General features: G+C 46.2%; 1 protein-coding gene across 5 annotated transcripts in view; it reads left to right on the top strand.

Moving 5' to 3' along the window:
* The window catches only part of PLXNA4 (plexin A4), a 580,684-nt gene that overhangs the window by 393,220 nt on the left and 175,432 nt on the right, over positions 1-12,032 (top strand). For all 5 annotated transcript variants that reach the window (XM_083572528.1, XM_083572529.1, XM_083572532.1 and 2 more), the window contains one exon: positions 762-862. In XM_083572528.1, coding sequence (XP_083428654.1) covers positions 762-862 — 101 coding nt within the window. The remainder of the gene's footprint in view (positions 1-761; positions 863-12,032) is intronic.

Here is a 12,032-nt window from a genome sequence, read left to right as displayed (position 1 = left end):
TGTTAGCTGTCCTGAGCCTGGCTCTGGCCGGGGAGGGTGGGGTATAAATATATTTATTATTATTATTATTATTATTATTATTATTATTATTATTATTATTTAGTCGTTTAGTCATGTCCGACTCTTCGTGACTCCATGGACCAGAGCACGCCAGGCACTCCTGTCTTCCACTGCCTACCGCAGTTTGGTCAAACTCATGCTGGTAGCTTCAAGAACACTATCCAACCATCTCATCCTTTGTCATCCCCTTCTCCTTGTGCCCTCCATCTTTCCCAACATCAGGGTCTTTTCCAGGGAGTCGTCTCTTCTCATGAGGTGGCCAAAGTATTGGAGCCTTAGCTTCAGGATCTGTCCTTCCAGTGAGCACTCAGGGCTGATTTCCTTCAGAATGGATAGGTTTGATCTTCTTGCAGTCCATGGGACTCTCAAGAGTCTCCTCCTGCACCATAATTCAAAAGCATCCATTCTTCGGCCATCAGCCTTCTTTATGGTCCAGCTCTCACTTCCATACATCACTACTGGGAAAACCATAGCTTTAACTATACGTACCTTTGTTGGCAAGGTGATGTCTCTGCTTTTTCAGATGCTGTCTAAGTTTATCATTGCTTTTCTCCCAAGAAGCAGGCATCTTTATTATTATTATTATTACTGGGTAGTATACGTGAATAGGTTTTAATCTCCAGGGCTTCACAACACTGTCTGGAATTGCAAACCGAATGTAAGCAAACTCAGCATGACTCTTCTCCCCTTGTCATCCACAGCTCACCCGAGTGCCAGTGGAGTCCTGCGGACAGTACAAAAGCTGCAGCGAGTGCCTGGGCTCAGGGGACCCCCACTGCGGATGGTGTGTGCTCCACAACGCGTAAGTGTGTGGGTCACAGAGTCGATGGGGATGGGTGAGGGCGTGGCAGGGGCAGCAGGCCCCAGGGCTTCCTTCCCATTTCCTTCCTCCCCAACCTCACGTTTTCTCACTGTGACACAGAACAAAGCTGCAAATGGACACAGCAGCCGTCCCCGGTGGGACGAAGGCAGTCGTTCGGAAAGGCAGCCTGAGAGTTCCAGCTTCAGAAAGAGAGAGGCAGGGTTGCTTTCTGAAGATGGGGAAATGTGTCCTTTGGTAGAATTTAAAGGACAAAAACAATTGTCAGGGCAAAAGTCAGGGAACCTGTCCCCCGCTTCCTCTGCTCACTGATAGAAAAATGACAGTCACGGAACTGAGAAATTGCACAAAACAAATGAAATACCATGAAAATCCCTGAAATGAGAAGTAATCGACTAGAAATATTATCTTGTGGAAATAAACTAAGAAAAATCAACTAAGAAAAATGAAAACGCTTAAGGAAAAAATTAGAACAACCTAAAATTGAATAAGGGACGCGGGTGGTGCTGTGGGTTAAACCACAGAGCCTAGGACGTGCCGATCAGAAGGTCGGTGGTTCGAATCCCCATGATGGGGTGAGGTCCCGTTGCTTGGTCCCTGCTCCTGCCAACCTGGCAGTTCGAAAGCACAAAGTTCAAGTAGATAAATAGGTACCGCTCCGGCGGGAAGGTAAACGGCATTTCCGTGCGCTGCTCAGCTTCGCCAGAAGCGGCTCAGTCGTGCTGGCCACATGACCCGGAAGTTGTACGCCGGCTCCCTCGGCCAATAAAGCAAGATGAGCGCCGCAACCCCAGAGTCGGTCACGACTGGACCTAATGGTCAGGGGTCCCTTTACCTTTACCTTTTAAAATTGAACAAAGCCTTGACGGGATGCCAGCTACAAACCTCATTTCACTGAACTATTCAGTTTCCTCAGAAGGCAATAGAAAAATCATAAAATTTAAATGACCACAATTTCAAAAAAAAGGGTAGAACCCCCCAAAATTCTGAACTATTATAATCCTAGCTCGACCTAGGTAAAGCAAAGCGAATTAATAAAGACTAGAAGACCCAAAAGTACAGTTACTAATACTGAATTTACAAGAAAGGTTTGAAAACCTAAATGGCAAGTTTTAAACACAGCCCAGCTTGAAGGAAGCAAAGCACAGTAATAAAAAGTTGAGGACTCAACTTGTGAAAATTCTAGTGCTGCTTTTACAAAAAGGTTTAAAAACCTAAATGGCACAAATTCAAAGAAAGGAATACAAGATAAGCTTTTTTTAAACAAACTCAAGAACAGGGCTGAAACGCTCTGCTCACTGAGCCCAAACAAAAGGCCTTCTGTGTGGTGCCTTTGAGACTAAGGGACCATCTATCCTATAGACTTAAACTGGTCTATTAATTAAAATAATTAATTTCCTTTGCGACGGACCCCTTTTCCTGCAGCATAGGCTGCTGTCTGCTTGCAGCTCGCTAAGATCTGTATTGCTTAAGTGGATCTGGGGGGAGCTGGTGGGCAAGGGAGCGGGGAGCTGCCTCGCAGCAGCGGGATCACATTTGTGGGCTGCCTGAGCCTCTGATACATCGAGGCGGTCCAGCAAAGGCCCCCTAAGATGCCAAACCAGGCCTGGAGATAGAATTTGCTCTGCACTCCGAGCCTTGACGGAAACATATGCTGCTGCTTTTGCTCTCTCTGCGTGGAGTCTCTGGGACTGATGTCCAGAAGAGCAATTTGCAGCTTACACTGTTTCAAAGGCTACCCCAGGGCGCCAGCAGTCAATGCAAAAGCAGCCGTGAGACGGCGGTAGCTGAGCGCTGGAGAAAGCTTTGGCTATTGGACGCATTGCTTTCCTTTCCTGGCTCCCTCCTCTACTTGAGAGACTGACTTCTTTTTCCAAGGGGCGGCCTGGCATGGATCGGGGAATTGATTTCTGCGACTCTTCTGTCCTAACCTTACAGGGGGAAATTTGATTCCGTGTGTGCAGGGGGGAGAGAGAGAGAGAGATGGAGAGAGAGAGAGAGAGAGAGAGAGAGAGAGGGAGAGAGAGAGAGAGAAGGCAGCTCTCTCTGAGAGAGAAGGGGGCATTGATTGGGTTTTACGTCGCAAAGAGGGGGATCTGGGAAAAGTGGGCCATCAAAGCTTCAGAGTGCAGTATCTTTTGCCTGCATCTAATTCTCAGGTGCTCTCCTCCATCTCCTCTCACTGCCTCCCGCCGCCCAACACACACACAGAAAAACACACACAAACACACACTGCATCCAAAGCCTCAGAGGCCACGATACAGGGGCCTCTTTAACCTGCAATGTCTTGCTTGGAGGGTGCAAATCGGAAAGATGTCCAATTAGCTGCCATGGAGGTCTCCGGGGGAGGAGAGGGGAGGCGAAAAAGGAAACCTGACTGAGAAGTTAATAGCTGGCTTAGGAGGGAGAGAGAGAAGGAAGGAGCAACACTCTGCCTAGGCAAACGTAGTGAGCAATGTCTGAACGCATGGTCACGCCAATGCCATGGGACTGGAGGGCATTTTCTTAGCAAGGTCTATGCCTGAATTCAGAATCTGGTGCCCAGCAGGGTAGCATTTTGCTGCCTGCCAGCTACACTCCTCTACTCCCTCTTTTGAAGACCTCTGTATACAAGGCCCAATTCCTGGACGGTCTTGTCTCCTTGCAATACCTGGAAGACTGGGGTTTGCCTGCAAGCTGCCACCATGTTATCCCTTGACACTTGATAGCTGTGTTTTTAGATTCCTCCCAATGGCATCCACCAATCAGGTGTCCTACATCCTAGAGCATCCTTTGTTAAGCTGAAGGTAAAATGTGCTTCCCTTAAAAGCAAAATCAGTGAGGACGCAGAGCTCAGGCAAGCTGGCAGCCAGGGCTCATTGCCTTGAATAAACAGCCTAGGGGAAGACATTATAAGGAAACTCCTCCCATGGGGATTTCTGATCAGGGAATGTGGACACCTGGGGAGGCTGCAGCACTCCAAAGGATAGTTTAAACGTGTCATCCTCAATCACCTCACATTGACAGAGCAAGCTCAGGTAATTCTTCATGCGACACATAATTAAACTGTGGAACTCGCTTCCAGATTAGGCACTGATTACCACCAACCTAGGTGGCTTTAAAAGAGGATTAGATTAATTCATGGAGGATGGGGCTATTGATGGCTGCTAGCCATGATGGAGGATGTGCTCTGTCTCAACCCTGCACCTGTTGTAAGCCAGAAAATAGCTTATCTTCTGAGTTTACGCCAATAAAACTCAGAAACGTGAGGAGTTAGGAGTCCAACGTTGTTTATTGCGAAGCAATAGGTTACAGTCGGATCTGCAAAACTGCAACCCCGCCCGGTGGTCCAGGCAGTGGTATTTATAATATTTCAAACAAAGCATTTCAATTTTCACCAGTCATATACATCATTACCTCATTTCATGTTTGACACATGCGCAATAAGCATTAGCAATTTTCCCACCGTGTTCTGTTACATTGTGTTACGTGTAGCCATTTGCACCATGTAGCAACTTATGTTCTAGCTTTGAGCTGTGATTCACATATTAGCTGTGTTTCTGCCCCAATGGGGGGGGGCGGCAACTTGCAAAATCATCGGTTTCATTAAGTAAGGTAAAGGGACCCCTGACCATTAGGTCCAGTCATGGCCGATTCTGGGGTTGCAGCGCTCATCTCGCTTTACTGGCCGAGGGAGCCAGTGTACAGCTTCTGGGTCATGTGGCCAGCATGACTAAGCCGCTTCTAGCGAATCAGAGCAGCGCCCGGAAATGCCGTTTACCTTCCTGCCGGAGCGGTACCTATTTATCTACTTGCACTTTGACGTGCTTTCGAACTGCTAGGTTGGCAGGTGCAGGGACTGAGCTACGGGAGCTCACCCTGTTGCGGGGATTCGAACTGCCGACCTTCTGATCAGCAAGTCCTAGGCTCTGTGGTTTAACCCACAGCACCACCCGCATCCTCATAAAGTAAGAGGCTACCATAACTTCTCTATTAGAAGCACACTCAAGGATTTACAGGGGTACACATTGTCACATTTACTGTGGCCCTTTGGGCGACTGCCACACACCCACTGGAATTCTAAATAAATTCTAAATCACCCCAAGAAAGATGCAGGGGAAAAAGGGGGAACTTATTACTTTCAGGAAATTGTAGGGTATTTTTTGGCTCAGCGCTACTCCTGGAAGATCTGGACTATGCTGATGAAGCCTGTTTGGGTTGGAGAGTATGCATTTCACGTCCTCTAGCTTTCCAAGAGTTTCTTAGCAAACTTTCCTCAAAGGGGAGGAAAACTCCATTGAAGCCGCTGATCTCAGATTATTTTGTCGGGCTGGGAGGAGGGAAGGTTTTAATTTTACCCTTTCAACTTTTCCCTTCCCTTCTGCTGCCTCGGCCATGGAAATAAATATTGTCTGGTCTCGGCGGGTAACTCAATCCCGCCATTCACAGGCAGGTCCTCATCGATCGACCTCCGCTTTACCTTTCTTGGTCAAAGTCTTGCGAGCTGCTAAGCGGGGCCTCAGGTAATCCTAGCTGCCTTCAGAGCCTGTGATAAAAATCAGGCTCTTTGAAAGCCTTTCTCCCTTGCCTTTCTGAATGCCACTCTGCCTTGGCAACTTACTTTGATGACTGCTGCAGGAGGATGCAGCCCTCCTCGGATTCTGGCAAGCTGAACTTGGGGCAGATTCGTGGCAATTCATTCATTTTAAATTACCTGATCTCGATGGCTTTGAAAGAGAATTCGACAACTTCTTGGGGGAGAGGGCTAACACTGCTTACTTGCCACAGTGGTTATGCTGGAGGCAGCAATGCTTTTGAATACGATACGACAACGATACGATAATCTTTATTGTCCTTGTCCCATGCAGAACAACGAAATTGAAAAAATCTACATCAAACATTCAAAAACCCACAAGCCTGCTATCCCAGCTTGGTTAGCCCCTAAAAACTCTGATACCCCATAATTGAATACAATATACTCACATAAAGACTACCTTACATTGCGTTTAAAACCAAAATCGCATTTGGATAGAAACTGTTTCTCAGGTGGCTAGTCCTAGTCTTTAGAACCCTGTACCTTCTTCCAGAAGGCAGAAGCTGAAAGAGGTAATTTCTGGGGTGCGCACTATCCTGCGCTATCTCTGCAGCTTTCTTATGGCACCTGGAGGCATGTTAGGCGCTTTTGCATTGAATTTGGGCATGGAAATCCACTGGTTAATTCTGCTTTACTTTTCATTTGTCAGAAACCTACTTGCATGGCAAGGTCCCGACCCCCCCCCCCAGTAGTTGAAATAATAATAATAATAATAATAATAATAATAATAATAATAATAATAATAATAATAAATTATTTATACCCTGCCCTCCCCGGCCAGAGCCAGGCTCAGGGCGGCTAACACCAGTAAAATTACAGTAAAAACATAATAGGGGATTTAAAATACAGGTTAAAATGCAATTTAAAATGCAGCCTCATTTTAAAAGTAGCCCGTATATCAAAACCATAAGGGGAGGGAAACATAAGGGTCAGACTGAGTCCAAATCAAAGGCCAGGCGGAACAGCTCTGTCCTGCAGGCCCTGCGGAAAGATGTCAAGTCCCGCAGGAGAGCCGGCAACCCCACCTCCTCCTTAAGGCAGAAGTGGCTTTCCCAAAAATTGCAGCGGATGAACTTGAGATGAAGATGTTGTGGAGAACTGAATAAATTTCCTTATTCAGCCTCTCTGTAACATGATTTGTAAGTCAAAAGCCTGAGCCGTTTTAGGCATATCTCCTCCAGGCAAACGATCTGTTTGCTTTCTGCTTGCCTGACTATTTGAGTTGCTTCCCTTTCTCTCTCCCTCCTTCTCCTTTCTCGTATTCCTTTTTGGATGTGCCAAATTCAACACCGTTTTCTTAAGAGGCCCACATTGCAGCATAAAATTTGATTTCATGCGATTCATTATTTGCACCTCCAAACAACCAAAGACGAGCTCAAGGCCACATGCAACAAGAAGAATACACTGACCAATAAAAGCACCTTCCGAAAATAAAGTAAATATGCAATAACAGTATAGCTGGCAATGAAACACTTTGGGCTGGCCCTGTCTTTCTGCAGCCCCAGAAATGGGAGACCTGGATGTGAGACAGTGTCTCTGCTGGCGATCCCAGAGAATTCTTGCCAGTCAGATGTAGACAGTGCAGAACTAATGAGACCAATGGCTTGGCAACAGATAACATACCCTCGCAACATTTTTCAAATAAAATAAGGACAGCGTATTCCATAATATTAATAATTTTATTATTTATACCCCACCCATCCGACTGGTTTGCCCCAGCCACTCTGGGCAGCTTACATGAAAACAGAATAAAACATTAAACATTAAAAAAAACCTTCCCTATACAGTGGTACCTCGGGTTAAGTGCTTAATTCGTTCCGGAGGTCCGTACTTAACTTGAAACTGTTCTTAACCTGAAGCACCACTTTAGCTAATGGGGCCTCCTGCTGCCGCCGCGCCACCGGAGCACAATTTCTGTTCTCATCCTGAAGCAAAGTTCTTAACCTGAAGCACTATTTCTGGGTTAGCGGAGTCTGTAACCTGAAGCGTATGTAACCCGAGGTACCACTGTACAGGGCTGCCTTCAGGTGTCTTCTAAAGGTTGCAGAGTTTCTTATCTCCTTGGCTCGGGGGTTGCATAGCTCCATACCTTCCAACATTTCTCTAATGAGAATAGGGACGTCCTAAGGACATTCCGGGATCAAATCAGAAACTAGGATGGCTTCTGTAAATCTGGGTCTATCCCTGGGAAATAGGGATACTTGGTCTGAGATAAGACTCTAGGACCAGCCCAGGAGGTGTGATAATATTAGCATGGAGACTTAGGGGCCAAGGAAGGTTGGAAGATTCAGGACAAAGAAAGCACTGTATTTTTTGCCCCATAAGACGCACCTGACCATAAGACGCACCAAGTTTTTAGAGGAGGAAAACAAGGGGAAAAAAAATTCTGAACGAAACAGTGGATGTATGATTTTTGTGGTTCATGCTGTGGCCACAGACATGATATGTGATTTGACGTGTGTTTGGGGTAGCCCAATGCAAAAATCCTGAGAATCCATGTGGATCCGTGCTTTGTAACCATGTTTTTGCGCCATTGTGGCCCCACGAAACAGTGGGTGCGTGTTTTTTTGGTGCAAGCTATAGCCATGGACATGCTATATGATCTGATGGTGAATTTGGGGTGACCCAATGTAGAAATCCTGAGGATCCATGGGCTTTTACCTCCCCCTCCCAGACAGCCTCCTTTATCTCTAGAGTCCCTTATCTCCCTCCCGATCACTTTGTTTTAACACCCCCTTCCCTCTTTCTAAAAATAAAAGCACAATCTGCTTTTTGTCCCTGGGCAATTCGACTCCAGGGACCACACATTCGCTCCATAAGACGCACAGACATTTCCCCTTACTTTTTAGGAGGAAAAAAGTGTGTCTTATGGAGCGAAAAATATGGTACTTCTTCATGCAGTGCATAATTAAACTGTGGAACTCCCTTACACAGGAGGCACTGGTGGCCACTAACCTAGATGGCTTTACAAAATGATTAGACAAATTCGCGGAGATGAAGGCTATCGATGGCTATGCCCTGCCTCCACTGCTTCTGAGTACCACTTGCTGGAGACCCTATGAATATGTATCCAAACAAACCCCTGTGTTGCAAAGAGAACGTGAGCAATGTCTAGGCAACACAATGACCATATATATACGTAATAGACAATCTTTATAGAATTCCTTCAAATCATAAAAAGGTCAAAATGAAATCTTTAGTCTCAAAGTCTCTGAAAATCTTTAAATGAAGCGAAGTACCAAACTTTGTACAATGGAAGACAATCTGTGAAGCTTTGCGTATTCAACAATGATGTCCAACACTGAACAGTAATTCCGGATATTGACTCCTGTTTCGTAGAATTCTTCCTCAGCGTGGTGGGAAGATATAGAATGCTGCATAAAGTGAAAATAAAATAAATTTTACAGACGATGACCTGCATGCCATATCACTTCACCAAAATTATAAACTACAATACAAACAGTATTGAAAAAGAGTACATACCCCATCTTATTTCGAATGAATGTATATAAATGAAAATATCAAATGCTGTGGAACAGTGCTCATGTAATAATGTAGTCACTGCTACTAACAATATTTTTTGAGAAACATATAAAGCTAACTCCAGCTGATGCTGATAACAAGAAGAGGATGCTGGACTAGTTGGGCCATTGGCCTGATCCAGTACGCTCATCCTATGTTCTTTTGTTCTTACTTGAGTGTGATCAGAGGCTTAGCACTCTGCCAAACCCAGGAAACTTCTAAGCAGACCTGGCACAGACCACTCCTCTCTCCAGACACTAATAGGTCAGGGTTAGGCCAAGGGGGGCAGCGGTGGGGCATAGCTCAGGCAGTTCCTTTTCGTTGCGCCCAGGGTGCCCTTCTGAGGTCGGGGGAATCTGTGGCTGCTGTTATTTCCCATTTTTATGGATGACCAAGATATTAACGCATCGGCTGTCAGGCTCTTTCTGCTGACATATCAGTCTCTGGAGCAAAATCAGTAGCGTTATGATGGATGGATGAATTGGGGGGAGAAAAGCCATCTCTGTGGCAGGGCTGTTCCCAGGGAGTTGTTTTATGTGTCATTCTCGGGCATTATCCAGCATCTCTGCATCCGCCAGTGATTTGCCAATGAGAGGAAATGGCACGCCGCAGACGGACTTTCCCCCAGGGTAGGGTCATGTCTGCCTCCTTTTGTATTTTCTCTCCGAATTTTCATCACTCTCGAGAGCGTCAGACTTCTGACAGGTTTGCAACAGAGGATAAACCAGTCCACCAGAAATAATCTCTCTGCACCTTTACGGACGCTCGTCTGTCTCCTTGAGTATTTTGGTCGTGAAGTCTGGCACCGACCGCACTACGCTCCCCTGCTTGCCTTTGTTCACAAAAATGCCCCACCCATAATAATAATAATAAATTTTATGTATACCCCGCCCTCCCCAGCTGAGACCAGGCTCAGGGCAATTAACATCAAGTATAAAAACAATTGATTAAAATACAACTTAAAAAACAAAATTAAAATACAACATTAAAATGCAGCCTCATTTCAGTAGAAACTCAAATCAAAAAAACTTTTTGGGGATGAAAACATCAATTCTAGTGATTCCCCCAGCTGTGGAAGAGCATTTAGGTGGAGACAGTGAACCCCAGTCTGAAAGGGGTCCTTTGTTCGTTCAGTCCAATGGAAAGGTTCGCTCCATGTGTGTAAAAGAGATTTTGCAGGAATCCCAACTTGAATAAAATATTGGAGGGACCCAGGTAAGCCCCGCCTTGCATAATCGATCACATGATGTGGCACAAGCACACCTTTTGAATGGCAGTGCCCATCAACTCTTGGGGGGGCAGGCCCCTCAAAAGAATTATTGGGGAGGTGAAGGGACCTTAGCCCCTAGGAGTTGGCTCCTATGGACTCTGGAATTCTCTCACCTTTCATGAGAGCGAGCAAATGCCAGGTGAAGCTTGCTTTGTGTGCTGTACTCCCTACATTGTACAGTAGTACCTCGGGTTACAGACGTTTCAGGTTACAGACTCCGCTAACCCAGAAATAGTACCTTGGGTTAAGAACTTTGCTTCAGGATGAGAACAGAAATCGCATAGCGGCGGCGCGGCGGCAGCGGAAGGCCCCATTAGCTAAAGTGGTACCTCAGGTTAAGAACAGTTTCGGGTTAAGAACGGACCGAATTAAGTTCTTTATCCAAGGTACCATTGTATGGGGATTTAGGTTACCGCTGTCATGACAAAGCCTTCCAGGGTTTCATGGCCTGGGGACAAACCCCAGACTGCTAGGCTTACCTCTCTCGGTGCAGTCAAAGCAAGTGAGGCACTGCCCCACCAACCTCACTCTGACCTCAGCCAGCCCCTCACCTGCCTGCCTTGCTATTTACAACAAGTTCAGAGGGTGACTTTGGCTGTCATTGGCTCTGGCGCCCCCTGCTGTTGGTCTCCCTGCCTTCTACCCTACCAGTCTCAATGGGCACCAGCCAGTGCTGGTTCTCAAGCCATTTCCAGAAGAATTTTGGAATGTGCTGGGTTGCATCAGTTCCTGGGCCAGCTCCACAAACCACTTGGGATTCCACTTGGGATTCTGAAGCAGAATCTCACCTTGTCTCTTGTTCCTGTCGTTCCCGTGTTGCCACCTGATAATAGCACCACAGCCAAGCCTCTTGTGAACCCAACACTCCCCACCTCAACAAGACCTCCCGGTATCTGTCCCACAGGGATGTCCCTGGCAAAATTATGGCCATGTCCGTGGATTCTAATCCATTTTTCCTGATGGTCTGCAAAATGGCTCTGACCCCCCAAAGAGACAAGTTGCTATTTCTGATCTTTAAAGATATAGCAACGCAACACCTCCGCCTTCATTTTGGGCTTGAGTGGGCTATTGATCTCTGAGCAGCTTAAATCATGTTAATGCTGTCATAACTATCTCAAGGCCAAAGTCTTGTCCCATAAAGCTTAATCACACAATGTGTTAAACGGCGCTGGTGTTAATCATTGGTCCCACCCTACTTTGCTATATACGTTGCCCTTTCGATGCCTTAAAAAAAATCGCACCCCCTCCCACCATGGGAGCAATATGGGAAAAATTAAGTAGGGGGCAAGAGAAGAAGGGACAGTAACCATCTCTAAATGCAATGTGGATCAATATAATATTAAGTGCGGGACTACATAAATAAAGCGAATGGTTCCCAAGAGTGTTGCTAAGCCTTGTTCCAGGAGAGTGATAAAGGAACAAAAGGGGTCTGGAGCCCCCACACCAATCCATTAGATGGTGGGGGTTTTTTTTCCAACAGGAATTGCTCAAAATAGGGCTGGCTTCTGTTGGGTCAATAGGCTGCGCTGCATGGTACACGGCAGAAATGTATGAAATCACACAAAGTTTGGAGAAAAGAAATAACACCAGAATCCATGAAGCTGAATGTTGGAAGGTTTAGGATGGGCAAAGTACTTCTTCACCCCTAGCCGTATAGTTAAAGCTATGGTTTTCCCAGTAGTGATATATGGAAGTGAGAGCTGGACCATAAAGAAGGCTGATCGCCGAAGAATGGATGCTTTTGAATTCTGGTGCTGGAGGAGACTCTTGAGAGTCCCATGGACTGC

Source organism: Podarcis filfolensis (genome assembly GCF_964270895.1).
Source record: "Podarcis filfolensis genome assembly, chromosome: 10".
Taxonomy (NCBI): Eukaryota; Metazoa; Chordata; class Lepidosauria; order Squamata; family Lacertidae; genus Podarcis; species Podarcis filfolensis.
This window is presented reverse-complemented; position numbering and strand designations above follow the sequence as displayed.